Below are 15,848 nucleotides of genomic sequence, written 5' to 3'. Positions count from 1 at the left end.
AATGGAAGGAAAACTTCCAAACTCATTTTATGAGGCCAGCATCACCTTGATCCCAAAACCAGACAAGGATCCCATCAAAAAAGAGAGCTATAGACCAATATCCTTGATGAACACAGATGCGAAAATTCTCACCAAAATACTAGCCAATAGGATTCAACAATACATTAAAAGGATTATTCACCACGACCAAGTGGGATTTATTCCAGGGCTGCAAGGTTGGTTCAGCTTCTGCAAATCAATCATTGTGATACAACACATTAATAAAAAAAAGAACAAGAACCATATGATACTCTCCATAGATGCTGAAAAAGCATTTGACAAAGTACAGCATCCCTTCCTGATCAAAACTCTTCAAAGTGTAGGGATAGAGGGCACATACCTCAATATCATCAAAGCCATCTATGAAAAATCCACTGCAATACCATTCTCAATGGAGAAAAACTGAAAGCTTTTCCACTAAGTTCAGGAACATGGCAGGGATGTCCTTTATCACCACTGCTATTCAACATAGTACAAGAAGTCCTAGCAATCAGCCTCAGCAATCAGACAACAAAAAGAAATTAAAGGCATCCAAATCAGCAAAGAAGAAGTCAAACTATCACTTTTTGAAGATGATATGATATTACATGTGGAAAACCCAAAAGGCTCCACTCCAAAACTGCTAGAACTTGTACAGGAATTCAGTAAAGTGTCAGGATATAAAATCAATGCACAGAAATCAGTTGCATTTCTCTACACCAACAGAAAGACAGAAGAAAGAGAAATTAAGGAGTCAATCCCATTTACAGTTGCACCCAAACCATAAGATAACTAGGAATAAACCTAACCAAAGAGGCAAAGAATCTATACTCAGAAAACTATAAAGTACTCATGAAAGAAATTGAGGAAGACACAAGGAAATGGAAAAAGCTTCCATACTCCTGGATTGGAAGAATAAATATTGTGAAAATGTCTACGCTGCCTAAAGCAATCTACACATTTAATGCAATCCCCATCAAAATCCCATCCATTTTTTTCAAAGAAATGGAACAAATAATCCTAAAATTTATATGGAACCAGAAAAGACCTCAAATAGCCAAAGGAATATTGAAAAAGAAAGCCAAAGTTGGTGGCATCACAATTCTGGACCTCAGGCTCTATTACAAAGCTGTCATCATCAAGACAGTATGGTACTGCCACAAAAACAGACACAGAGATCAGTGGAACCGAATAGAGAGCCCAGAAATAGACCCTCAACTCTATGGTCAACTAATCTTCAACAAAGCAGGAAAGAATATCCAATGGAAAAAAAGACAGTCTGTTCAACAAATGGTGTTGGGAAAATTGGACAGCCACATGCAGAAAAATGAAATTGGACCATTTCCTTATACCACACATGAAAATAGACTCAAAGTGGATGAAGGACCTCAATGTGAGAAAGGAATCCATCAAAATCCTTAAGGAGAACACAGGCAGCAACCTTTGGCCTCAGCCGCAGCAACTTCTTCCTGGGAACATCACCAAAGGCAAGGGAAGCAAGGGCAAAAATGAACTATTGGGATTTCATCATGATCAAAATCTTTTGCACAGCAATGGAAACAGTTAACAAAACCAAAAGACATCTGACAGAATGGGAGAAGATATTTGCAAATGGCATATCAGATAAAGGGCTGGTATCCAAAATCTATAAAGAACCTGTCAAACTCAATACCCAAAGAACAAATAATCCAATCAAGAAATGGGCAGAGGACATGAACAGACATTTCTGCAAAGAAGACATCCACGTGGCCAACAGACACATGAAAAAGTGCTCCACATCACTTGGCATCAGAGAAATACAAATCAAAACCACAATGTGATACCATCTCACACCCATCAGAATGGCTAAAATTAACAAGTCAGGAAATGACAGGTGCTGGCGAGGATGTGGAGAAAGGGGAACCCTTCTACACTATTGGTGGCAATGCAAGCTGGTGCAACCACTCTGGAAAACAGCATGGAGGTTCCTCAAAAAGTTGAAAATAGAACTACCCTATGACCCAGCAATTGCACTACTGGGTATTTACCCTAAAGATACAAATGTAATGATCTGAAGGGGCACGTGCACCCAAATGTTTACAGCAGCAATGTCCACAATAGCCAAACTATGGAAAGAACCTAGATGTCCAGCAACAGATGAATGGATAAAGAAGATGTGGTATATTTACACAATGGAATCCTATGCAGCCATCAAAAGAGATAAAATCTTGCCATTTGTAACAACGTGGATGGAACTAGAGGGTATTATGCTTAGCGAAATAAGTCAATCAGAGAAAGACAACTATCATATGATCTCCCTGATATGAGGAAGTGGAGATGCAATGTGGCGCGTTTGGGGGGGGGTAGGAGAAGAATCAATGAAACAAGATGGGATTGGGAGGGAGACAAACCATAAGTGACTCTTAATCTCACAAAACAAACTTAGGGTTTCTGGGGGGAGTGGGGAGGAAGAAGGGGGGTGGATTATGGACATTGGGGAGGGTATGTGCTATGGTGAGTGCTGTGAAGTGTGTAAACCTGGCAATTCACAGACCTGTATCCCTAGGGATAAAAATACATTGTATGTTTATAAAAAATTTTTTTAAAAAGTATCCATGATTAAGGATAAATGCTGGGCCATGTTTTCCATAGACTCCAGCGTCAACACTGCTCATTGGTTCACTCTGCCATGTACCCACTATCCAGTCTGTGCACTGCACAAAGGCACCAGGAGTGGCAGGTGGAGATGGGATTTCATCCAGGTTTTACTCTCCATCCACAGTCCATTCATCAGAGAAAAGGGTTAGGTATCATCAAAGGTGTCTCCCTTTTCTAAATTATGCATCTGTCAGGCAGCCTGGTTGTGTCTGTCCAGACAGGATAACTTTTTCCTAATTTATATGAAAGTCCATGTGGGATAGCTGTGCTCCTGTACCAGGGAGAAATGTGGACATTGTTCCCTTCTTCCGGCAGCTACTGATGTAAATGGTAACACACATGATATGCATAGCCCTTTATAAAAGAACTTTAGCAAAACTAATCCAACTGTTAAAATTTCCTGAATGTTTAAATCTGAATGTGCCAGAGGCAAATGAAACCCTGACTGAGATGTTTATATGTATTACAAGTCTTGGCAGTTCAGGAGATTTTTCTAAAAGAAAACTCCCCAAAAGTCATGAGTGGGTTATACAACATAACTCACCCATTTTTTTTCTCTTAGAACTATACTAATTGGAGATAGTATCAGTACTTTTAGGTTTTATTAGTGGCAATAAATTGCTGTGGGAAAAATGAATGTGTTTGCCTGCCACTTATCTAGTTTTATTTTTAAATAGATGGGATACCTTACTCCCTCTATCTTCCATTATAAGTAATGATCTCTTCATAGATTATCAAGGTCTATTAATCTAAGGCATTCTAATCTCCCTATAATTTTGAAAATCTACTTTGGTATGACTCCAGATTAGATCACAAATACTCTATATTTTGTTCCATGAACTCATAGAATTAAGGAGTGAACACACACACACATACACACACACACGTATGTATACATAAAACAACTCATAACATTATCATATGTACTAAGGTATACTAGGACTTAATAAATGCTAGACATCTTCTTTCCTGTTTCTCAGGTCATAGTAGTATTTGTCATTCATGATGAATTTATCCATCAGAGGATATTTTTTTGGTTCAGTATGAAAAACAACTTTGTTTCTTCTGATGGATTAATGTATTTGTATGTTACAGATACTGTATATGTCTTAAGTGTCCCTTTTAAATTCTCTTCTATGCTTTGGTTACTGAGATACTATTAATATGTCTTTGGATTTACATTATTTTTTATCTTTACTTCATTTCCTTTTATGTTAATTTTATCTTGTTTTTAAAGATATTTCAAAACTACTTAAAATTTTCTCTGAAATAAAGTAGAAATAAGTAAATTTCAGAGCTATATTAATGTCATAATTATTTTCAATTCTGATGAACATGTACTGAGCTGATAGTGTATACCTTTGAATCTAAAAGACTGACATGTTCATCTTCAGTTTAAAAATATTCAGAGAATTTCCAAATTAATATAAAAGTAGGGGAGCAATCACATCTCTTCTACTAAAATGATGCTTTCTTTTTTAATGCAGTATCATTTTGCTAACATCATTTTTGTGTGACTTAATAATTTCTTCTAGTTGCTTACATAGTGCTTTCATTTTTGAAAACATGATGCTTATGTTTCAAAAGATATAGCCATCTTATTCTTTTCCTTTCCTTTCCTCTCTCTTATTCTTTTTCTAGCAAGTTCTTCTCTGCAGAAGTTTAGTTTTGAGAATAGACCACAAGTGAGTCTGTATCTCTCACATTACCCCCTTAGAACTATGCAGGCCCAGGACCTAATTCAATCAAATTTCAAAAAATATCTCTAATCAAAGTTCTTTTATATACTCACTTTATAAAAGAAAAAAATAACATGTAGGCCCAGGACCTATATTCAATCAAATTTCAAAAAATATTTCTAATCAAAACTCATTTATATATTCGCTTAATAAAAAAAAAAAAACCCTACACCTTTAACAATTTGAAAAGTGGGATTTATGAATGCAAATGAGGTCAGTGGTTAGTTAAATGATACAATTAGTTAAATTCAACATACTTCTACCACCTCTCCTGAAATTTAAGAAGTATAAACCTTACATTTTAATAATTAGCATTCTGCCATAGTTCTCACAAAGTCTACTGGATCAAGGAGCTTTCCAGTTAATCAGTCCATCATCACTGTTGTTCCTTAAGATACACAATGCAGCCTAAGTGATAACTTAGCAACTGTAGTGGTGAAATCTTGAGAAGGTTCTTTGGTATGTGTCAGAGTAGGACTATTAAAGAGTTGACAAAGAGCAAACTAGCCTCCCTAACTTCTAGGAATATGGCACCTGAGCAAAAATTTCTACCACAGGGCTATGAGTGGCCATGTTTTTTCTCTAAAACAGCTTATTTAAATTGTTCTGCAGATTGGATTATGACTGTCAGAATAAGAGGTTGACGGCAGCAACTTTCTAACCAAATACCTTAATCATGAAAAGAGAATTTGAAACATGCATTTTGGGAAGGGTAAAATTCAAGATTGAAACCCAATTCCTTCTTCTTAACCATGATTTTCAAACTCTAGTGTAGAGAAGAAGTCACTGGAGGGCTTGTTAAACCAAGGATTGCTAGACCCTTACCCCTAGAATTTTTAGGTCAATAGGTCTGAGGTAGGGCCTGAGAATCTCCATTGCTAGTAAGTTCCCTGGTGAGGCTGATGCTACTTATTTGGGGACCATAGTTCAGAACCACTGTGTCACACCCTTCATGGCAGCTCTGTTCACCTGTTAAAAGAACCTGGAATAACTACCCTTGGAACAGCTCCAACCAGTGCTAATCAGAAAAGTTTCTCCAAGAGTAGAAGTGAATTTTCAGTATTCCTTATGCCATGAATGACATCTTAGGATATAGCATGGAATAATAAAAAATGTCTCTTGGCCAACACAGGGCCTTATTCTAAGGACATTCACGGGTGATATTACAGAGATAAGGGATTGACACACGAGAGTTTGAGAAAACACCTCCCTTCACCTCGTTAAGTTAATGCATCATAAAGCACAATTCTGGAGAAGCTGGCCTAAAACCAATGGTAGAATTGCATAAATGTTTCAACTCACCAGTTTTTCTGACTTTTATTTGAAATAGGATTCTTTTTTCAAATGAAACTTGCTCAGAATGCTAACCTATCAGATAGATACTTGACAGAATAGACATTGTTTGTAGAATACCTGAAGCACCCAGAGAATCCTTAAATTCTGAAGAGTCCAGTTTGAAGCTTTCTTTACTCAATGCATAATAAACACAGACTCTTACAATGAATGTTCTGGCTAGAAGGTAGCTTTGAGCCCTAATGTAGAACCCTCATCCCAAGTCCAGTGCTTCCTCCCTCATTCCTTTAAACAGAAACATAGAACGGCGTGGAGGAGCGAGGGCAGGTTCGTTTTCAGAGACCTCATCACTGAGAGGTTTTTCTGTGCTCAGTATTTGCAAACTGACTGAATATGATTGTGTCTTAGCAGTAGCACAGACCTTGTGTTTTCATCTTCCAAGTGGTAGGCTTTGCGTCTCATTGTTTACTTCTTACTTGAAGAAGGTTTGGGCCATTTCTTTATTAGCGTGTTTTTCCTTGTGAGATAGAAACACCATGCTTCAATTACTGTGGCCCACAAAAGAAATATAATTGGACAAATATGTCACCTTTCCCTGTTTGTTAGGGATCGTTATTAACTACCTCTCTGTTCCCAGCAGGAACACCCGTGGCAAACTACATTTCATTTGGAGATCGTGGGGAAGAGCAGATGCTTGCTGCCATTTTTGCGTGTGGCACTTCTGTTTACTAATTTACAAAATTTGTCTTACCCCCTGCAGCTGTAAATGAAAAAGCTGTAAGACTAAATGAAACTCTCGGAACTCAAGACAAGGCCTTTGAGAGAAATTTGCAAGCGCTTCAGAAAGAGATTGATCAGATGATGGCAGAACTGAGAAGGAAAAATCTAGACAAACAAAAGGAAGTTGCTGAAGATGAGTTAGTGTGAGTAGATGCTTTATTGTTTTTTCATTTGATACAGTGAGCTTTCCAGATTGCTAACAGTTTTCTAAAATTTTCATCACACTTTTGAGTACAAGAGACTTCATTATTTTTCACTTAGTTATTATTTATCTTATTCTAAAATGGATTAAAAGCATGTTTTCCTATATTTAAACAATTAAATGAATGATCTTTTCTGGTGCTATCCCTTCCATAACTAGGACTTGCTTTATTAATCGCTTGCGTTAGGGACTTGTAAACCATCAATAGTTTTTTGTTGTTGTTGTTTTAATGAAAATATCTCTGGATAAATAAAGTTGTAAATTTGGCAATCCATTTTGTGCATTTTGTCATTTTAGGAAATGCTGAATAGAAGAGTCCTCAAATAATAAATGCCTACTACTTTGAATTTAGGGCTGAAAATTTGAGATTGGGAATAATAATTGTGATTATACTAATGCAGATGAATTATGTGACCATATATTCAGTAAAAAATAGCTGTGTACTTTTATAGTCACCTAACTTCAAAGTGATGATATTAATACTTAAATAATATATATGTTATGAATAGTATCAGCAACACTTGAGAACTTGTTACACATATAAATTATTTTTATAAAGATTTTATTTCTTTATTTGACGGAGAGTGAGCGTATAGCAGGAGGAGCAGAAGGAAGAGGGAGAAGGAGAAGCAGCCTTCCTGTGAGCAGGGAGCCAGATGTGGGGCTCTATCCTGAGTTGCTGGGATCATGACCCAGCCAAAGGCAGACACTTAACCACTGAGCCACTCAGGTGCCCCTACACATACAAATTATTAAACTCCATCCCAGACCTACCGAATCCAGAGATTTGGGGATGGGACCAAGCAATCTGTTTTGGTAAGCATGTTGGGGATTGTGATGCCGGTTAGCTTGAGAACTACTGTTATCCAAGTGTTTGGTCTTTTTTTAAAGGCTCAGAATATTATCGCTTTAGGAAAACCATTAAGTTAAAATCAGGAAACTCCCAGATCACTTAGCTGAAAGAAAACAGAAAAGTAGATCAGCATCATGATATTGTATTAGCACATCAAGAATGGTTCTGTTCACAATTTCTAAACAAATATATCAATGTTCATACCTTATATTCAAAGTAATGGAGAAAATATATCACTGTGGTAACACTGGGGGATTTGGGGGCAGGGGTATGTGAAGTGGATCATAAAATTTACTTTATCAGTCAGATTATGAGAAAAACGTGACTCTTTCAAATTTAAAATGCTATATTACTAATACATTTTAAATGTGTATATTTTTGTGCTTTAATATTAATTATAAATGGTCTTACCACTTTTCAGGTATCCATTTTCATCTTGATTTAGTATAGTCAACCTGCTTTAAATCCTCTTATTTTTCTGTTCTTTGAATGCTAACATCTTTTTGTAACACAGTTTTAATACCAATAAACCGTGAGGCAATGACAAGGGCTTATTGTCTGTTATTGGGCTGGGCTGCTTGCAGAGCTGCCGAAGGCCTTCTGAAGAAAGTGAAGAAGTTATTTGGAGAGTCCCGAGGGAAAAACGAGGAAATGGAGAAGGGTCTCCAGATGATATTGGCAGACTACAAAGACAGAGTTGATGATGCTTGGGACCTGCTGAGAGAAGCCATGGAGAAAATCAGAGAGGCTAATCGCTTATCTGCAGCCAACCAGAAAAACATGACTGCTTTGGAGGTGAGTCTTAGGGATTCTCACCTGAATCTGTAGGGATGGGGTAGAGGATTGGGGGTTGAACATGGCTGATTAGTCAAGTTGATGCACATTTACCCAAATCAAGAACAACTCTGAAAGGAGACTTCTAAAGAGCAGAACAGGTAAAGATCTCTTTTTTTCAAGAAAATTCAATGACCATTTCTATAGAATCAGATAAAATTTAGATAACAAAATCTTAAAGATTCTGAGGACAGTGTGATATAATGGGACCTACATCTTAATGACAACTTGTCACTTTCTAGAAATACATCTTGGGCAAGGGAACTGAATTCTCAAAGCTTCAGTCTTCAGGCTACCCAAAGAGTGCATTATGCTAGAGCACACCCAAGGTATCTCTGAGTACTGATTTCATATGATTTGGTAGCCCACACACCATTGTTTAAACATTTAGCTGCCATCGGTCACAAAAGTGCCAAGTATTCCCTAATGGAATCTGGCACATGGACAGTCCAGGGTTTGGGAAGATTTTGGTTCTCTTTTTCTTTGCAGTGTGTTCTATGCAAATGAAATTTTCAAAGGGACCACCATGAACAGATCAAGTCAGTGATTTTCCCCTCTTTTTCCTTACAGACAAGAGTAATTCTCTCCTCGAGAAATGACGGGCAGCTTCTGCCTTTTTTAGATAACTGAGGAGACTGGAACTAAAATAGATTCTTCCTTTTCTTCTTCCCTTCCTCCCTCCCTTCTTTCTGTCCTTAATACTTGACGTGGCAAATTGAGCACTTTTCCCGAGTAAATTCAGCACATTTCACGGTACAACCTGTATTTGGTATTGAAACAACAGCAACAATTTCTCTCCAGGAACAAACCTACCCTGGCTGTTTTCAAAGTGTTTAACCCCAAAAGATCTGAAAACAGCAGCAGACCTCCATCTCTTCTAGTGTATCATCTCACCCTCAACTATAAATGAACACCCTCTGGCATTTATTATGCTCAAAAATGTTATTGAATGGCAGTTGAATAGAACAAATCTGGATTTCTTTTCATCTCCTCATTTCTTTCCATTTTCCTTTAGATTAAAAAGTAAAAGATTAAAGATTTTATTTATTTATTTGCTGGGAGGAGGGTTAGAGGGAAGGGGGAGAAGCAAGCTCCTGGGTGATCAGAGAGCCGGATGTGGGACTCTATCCCAGGACCCTGAGATCATGACCTGAGCTAAAGGCAGATGCTGAACGGACTGCACCACCCAGGCACCCTGATGAGTTAACTTTTTTAAGTGTTTTTTCCTAGTCCCTCTTCTGGGATTTATCTTTGTCATTCTGATGGAAGATTAAGGAGGTTCACTTTTTTCTTGACTGAAGTACCTAATCTTAACCAATTTGGAGTTGACTGACATGCTGGAAATATTAAAGAAAAAGTACTATCTTGTAAGGCAGGATGCTGGGCTACTGTCATGTCCCAAGCACCGGCATGATTCATCCTGCTCAGTGACACACCAGTGGTGTAACTTACCCAGAGGTGCACCTCTCCATTTTATGGCAACAGTTTAAGAAATTAAAATTACCTGTGTGGAAAGCATAATAAGCATTTGGGAAGTATTTCAAGAAGAATTATAGTGGCTCAGTAAATGGTCCTTTCAGCTACTCCTTCCTTTTAGTGATGTTTAAAACCAGGAGCCATCATTCTTGGGCGCCCCTAGAGATGCCTGGAGCTTATGTAGTCAGTGTTGCAAAGGATTCTAAGCAGTTCTTTCTGTATTTTCATTTTGTGTGTCATGCTTAACTAAAGGCTTGTTAAAAACTTACTGGAGTAAATAGAAAAACTGACTAAATGACCATGAGTAAGACACAGCTTACTTAAGATTGCAAGGGCTGATTAGGTTGCTTACCAAGGTTCCTAGTAGACCAGCTAGCTGAGAATCACCTGAAAAGTGTGTTCAAAGGCAGGTTCCCTGAGCTCCTACAGAATGTGTCTTTTGGTTAGTCTGGGCTGTAGGCCAGGGTTCATATTCTAAAACTCTCCATAGGTTAATCCATTGTGCATACTCGTTTGAGAGTAACTGATACAGCTTATTATTCAGTCAAATGATGGTTACAGTGTATTTTGAATAGATAAATGCTTTGTGCCTGTGTTCATAAAGAAGGTACCATTGTTAAGGCCCAGCTCAAAAGTTATTTTTTTTTTTATTTTAAGGAAATAAGCTTTTTTTTCTTTAATTAAAAAGGCTTATTAAGCCCCTACAAGTTCAAGAAATATGTCAAACACAAAAATTGATTATATCAAAGACTGGTCCTTATGGTGTGGTCCTTAGAACTGTAAGGTGAACATCCGCTAGAAACTTGTTAAAAATGAAAATTCTTGAGCTCCATCCCAAACCTACCAACTCAGAAACTGGGAGTGGAGCCCAGCAACTTGTGTTAAAAATCCTTCCAGACATTTGGATGTAGCCTTAAGTTTGAGAGCAGGTGATATAAATAATAAGTCACCATCTCTGATGGCTTCAGGTGATTTGTATTTAGTGAGAGGTACACATAAGTTAGTCACTGTTTATGCGCTACAGTAATTATCATAGAGGTAAGCAAAGGAAGGGAACCTAAATCACTTGTGGGTTAAGGAGAGCTTCACAGAGGACATGATAAATGTGCTGAGTATTGAAGAAAAAGCACTACTTAGTTAAAGTAGAATAAAGAAGAACATCCCCGAAACATGGAAAACCATTTGTAAAGACATGGGGGGTGGGGAAAGAAAACATAAGACAGTTGGGAGGAAATTCAGTGGATTGATAGGACTAGAATGAAGACTTCATGGGAACAAATCAGGGATAGAGAGCCAGAGAAGACAGACAAGGTCCAGAACATGAGTCATGAAAGACCAAGCACATTCTGAGATCAAGTTAAGGTATTTGGGTCTTATCCTGAAAACTATCATTAACAATTGAAATATTGGGGTCATGGATTAGTTACATTTTGGAAAATGTGTGAGTGGTTTATATAAACTGGAGAATTAGTTTTGTGTGAAATAGTGTGGTTTAAGGTTAGGAAAGTAGGCAGTAATAATATTAAATATTTGTCATACCTAACACAGCAAGGTGCTGTTGGTAACCATGATGTTTGACATTGACTAGGAATGATTCCTGGCCTCATATACTGTACAATTCAGGCAGTTGAACCTTTCACAGTACATAATACTGTGATTAATATGGGCTAGGAGCATCTGCAGAAGAGTCACAAAAATGATGGCATCATAGCAATGACTAAGAGAAATGTTGGAGTCACATGAGCCCAAATGCAGAACTCTGGAAGCGCATGGTGATCCCACACAATGTCAAAGACAGCCATAGAATTCATTGCTCAGCTCCAGAAGTGTGTAGCAGAAGATGGCTCTGGAAATAGCATTTGGATTATAGAAGACTTTGAATGCAGCCTTCCAGAGGGGCACTGGCTTAGAGGGGAAATTCCAGAGATGCAGAAAGGGCACAGGGGACTGTGCGCCTGGTGGACCTTGAGATTATGAGCCATTCAGTTTTGTGAGGTAACATGTGCTCAAGAGTCAGTCCCCAAATCGATCATCAGAAGGTTGCCAAAGGAAGGATTCAGAGAAAGTAGTTAGTTACTAGATAGGCAGGGAAATAAACTTCTGTGTAATCTTAATCCTTCTACCACACCCAGAAAGGTTTTAGATTTAGAGAGCTCTGGAATGAATTAAGATCTGATTAGAAGTTAAAAGTAGAAATATTATCAACTTTGATCTTAAGTGGAAAGACTTAATATTTATGCTTATAGCATACTTTGGGAGAAGAATTCCCTTTATCCATGGGCTCCCTGTTTGTTCCTTGAAGCTTCCTACCTTAGGTATTTCTTATCTTAAATCAATCTCTATCCATTCCCTCTCTTGATTTACATTTGTGGCACTCCGAATTATTTTTAAAATATTAGTGTATAAATTTACTCATTCATTTACTCCCTCCTCCAGGCAAGCCATGAGGAACACTTCTTTCCTGCCCACTGTACCCTCGGGGCCAAGAATAGTGTCTGGCACAAAGACAGAACAGATTTTTTTTCCAGTGAATAAATTGCCATAAAGAAAAAAAAAAAGTTGCATCAGTACTTTCATTAATATTTGGGAGCTCCAAAGAGTTCGGAGCTATATTCCATTAGTGTCTAATTTGAAAATTAGCCACCTCTGAAATCTCCCTAGTCTCTGGATTATCATTTCTGCTTTAGGATGATAAAGAACACATTTTTACCTCTGCCTAACAGTTGGTTCCCTAAAGTGACTCAAATAGAGCTTTTAGGAAGATTCTCATTCACTACTTAATTGAAATCAGAATGAATTGAATTGAAATTAGCTCTTCACCTAACTTATATGTGGAAATATTCTCTCCCTCCGATTGGTACAACATTTTAAATTAGCTTGATTCATGAATACAAACAAGTCAAGTTGAAAAGATTATCAAGTGTCAGAATATAGCATGACTTTAAATCAGTTCATATAAAAGCTAGGGGCTAATATTGATAGTCAGGGGAAAGAATGTTAAACCCATGGAAGATAAGATACGACTTGTGAACAGCAACACCAGGAGGACCCTACCTACCTGTGTTGTCCATGAATAAGAACGGCATAGTGAGATTTGCTCTGAGTTAGCCAGGGATGGGGCTAGCTGAATGATCCAAGTGTCACCAATGGAGAAAGTCCCAGGAATGGAGTCTAATTTCATTTATTCATTCAGAAATGTTTACGGAGGAAACTTTTCTAGGTCCTGAAGGTACAGTGATACACATAGACTGTCTTTATGGCATTTCTATTATAGTGAGGGAGAGAGTCACTAGACCAATGAGTATATAATATGCATGTAAAGTCTGGAGCATGGATTACTATGTATACTAAATGATATGTTCAGTGAGCTAGCATGGTGTATTCAGTATGTTATGCTTCTTCGGTTATGTACAGTTCAACAGGCTGTGCATTTCCACTGGTTCCTATCCTGTACATGCATCTTATGATGAATTGGTGTCCCTGATTTTCATCAAGTAACAGTGCTTTCAGCAACTCCTAGAAGAAGCAATCAAGATGGTTCAATCCACAGAAAAAATAAAATAATATTATCTATGTTTCTATAGTTTGTGCCACCCTATAGAATAGAATTCAGATAAATGAGTGCTAAGGCAAAGAACAAAATAAAGTATAAGTTAGCAATCGTGTTGTGCTTACTGTGTGCTAGGCAGTGTTCTAAGCCTGTTCTTCTCAGCTTTTGCTGTGATCACCTAAAGTTCTTGTTAAAATGTAGATTGGTAGTTCTTGAAAAGACAGATCGTGTATTTCTAATACCCTTCCAGGTATTGCTGCTCCTGCTGGTCAATGGGCCACACTGGAGAAAGGAGAGACTAAGCATTTTACATGAAGCTAAATAACTTGCCCCAGTTTTGCATATCTCATGGATGGACAGAGCTGGGATGTGGTCTCAGGCAGGCTAATGCAGGCATCTAGTTTATAATCACTGTGCTGCGGCATGTAGAAAATAATTGGGATGAGGATGACTGCTATTTTAGAGAGGTGGTCAGAGAAGTGACCAGGAACAGAGTGTGGAGGAAGAAACAAGACAGAGGACTGGGGGAGAGCTCATGGGGAAAGGAACTGCCACCACAAGGGTCACAAGTCAGACCCAGATGTGTGTGCTCATAGCTTATTGAGGTGGTTGGTGAAGAGACAGGAAAAGAAGGTATGAAATCAGTGTCCCAGTGCAAATAAGTCAAGTGATTTCCGTAAGAGGAGAGACCGTGCTTTGATACACCAAGACCCAGCTTTATCATTAGCTAAACCAGGGCCCAAACCTCTACTGCATAGTTAGTGTGACCTTGAGCAAATCATTTGTTCAGTTTCCTATTATTTGAAAAGGTGTTAAACACAGGACCTCACGAGTTATTGTAGAATTTAATGATAAATAATCTGGCACATCTTGAGATATAAATGAATATAAAACTAACGTTATTATCTATATAAAAACATAAAATGACAGTGTTTTAAAATGGATGCTGTTAAATGCACAAGTGATTGAGAAAAGGAGTGAGATGTATCAAGGGGAAAAAAAAAAGAGAGAGAAAGAGAGAAGAGACAAAGGTACACTCCAAAAGAAAAATAACAATATTTCTCTCTCACTGATTTTACCCTTCTAGGCTAGGAATGAGTTCCATGTAGTTTTGAGACAAGCTCTCAGCATCAAGGAAAAATCAGAGCTTGCTCTCTTTTTATGGAACAGTCCATTAAATTTATTCTTCCATGTGTTCGTTTCTCTTTTTTTGAAAAGCACTTCCCTTAAGTTCCCTTAAAAGTCTCACTTCTTCCAATTTTTACAGAACTCCCCTAGACTAAATCTGCTTATGTTTATGCTCACAAAGTACTCATTTGGACCTTGATTCTGGAATGTAATGTCTAGTTCCAGTGTAATTCAGGGTGCTACCACATGCTCAGGAATTTATATTTGGCGCTTACACTGAAGTTTAAAATGGGTGTCCATCTTGCTTCAGAAATAGTTCTTCATTCCTCAACTAACATCACATAACTTTTCTTCTCTTCGATGACTTTCTCACACTGGGAGGAAGAAAGTATCTAGATAGGGATATAAATAAAATAATTCTTGAAGGACCAGCCAGGTAGTTGATATCATTCTCATCCAGCCTCATTGTCAACCCAACATGCCTTGTTTGCAAATCCTGTATTTAGTCCCCTCAAGGAAGTCAGAGGAAGGAATACTGGGCCGGATAGGGTTTCATCCAAAGAGCATTTTGATGTTTTGTTCATACTGTACTACAGAAAAAGAAGGAGGCTATTGAACGTGGCAAACAACAAACTGAGAACACTTTAAAAGAAGGCAATGACATACTTGATGAAGCCAACCGTCTTGCAGGCGAAATCAACTCAGTCATAGATGTGAGTATTTCATAAAAGCCAAAGTTAAAGAAAATAATAATGGCATAAGCTTTCATAAGTGGGAAGCAGTGATAAATCTCAGCAACATAACCAAATACTTTTTTTTTCCTTGTGGGTGTCAGATCGTTTCTGCTTGATTGCATTGTGACCGTGCGAGCTCTTGGCAACAGTTAAAAATCCACATTGTTCTCCCAACAGACATGACTGCCTGTGTGAGAGTACTCACAACACTCCTAGAAACCTTTATTTTTTCTCCATAGTGATGAAGGGCATTTCTTGTTCCCAGGATAGCTCTTAAAATCTGCTTCAATATTTATATAACATTGGTTAAAAGAGAAATGTAAACCTGTAAGCAGACTTTCAGTACAGTGCGTAATGCAGTAGACACTGTACTATATGGCAATAGAAACACATATGGCCTAAAAAATTCTAATGACTATCATTTATGCATTTATACCTACGAAGAAGCATTTTCTTAGAAAAAGATAGTTAGGTTCTTCTTGGTGTAAATTGGCTCCATGTATTTCCTAATCTCTCTCATTAAATAACAGCTTTTATTCTCTATTCTCTTTTTGCTATATTAGTAAAATTGAAGTTTCATTAAAAAAAGTATGTGTAATTATAT

General features: G+C 37.7%; 1 protein-coding gene across 3 annotated transcripts in view; it reads left to right on the top strand.

Annotated features, from left to right (window-relative positions):
* LAMA2 (laminin subunit alpha 2) overlaps nucleotides 1–15,848 on the top strand; it is a 645,363-nt gene that overhangs the window by 513,839 nt on the left and 115,676 nt on the right. For all 3 annotated transcript variants that reach the window (XM_059177585.1, XM_059177583.1, XM_059177584.1), the window contains 3 exons: nucleotides 6,448–6,610; nucleotides 8,107–8,317; nucleotides 15,107–15,223. In XM_059177585.1, the coding sequence (XP_059033568.1) occupies nucleotides 6,448–6,610; nucleotides 8,107–8,317; nucleotides 15,107–15,223 (491 nt within the window). The remainder of the gene's footprint in view (nucleotides 1–6,447; nucleotides 6,611–8,106; nucleotides 8,318–15,106; nucleotides 15,224–15,848) is intronic.

Source organism: Mustela lutreola, chromosome 6, assembly GCF_030435805.1.
Source record: "Mustela lutreola isolate mMusLut2 chromosome 6, mMusLut2.pri, whole genome shotgun sequence".
Lineage (NCBI taxonomy): Eukaryota > Metazoa > Chordata > Mammalia > Carnivora > Mustelidae > Mustela > Mustela lutreola.
This window is presented reverse-complemented; position numbering and strand designations above follow the sequence as displayed.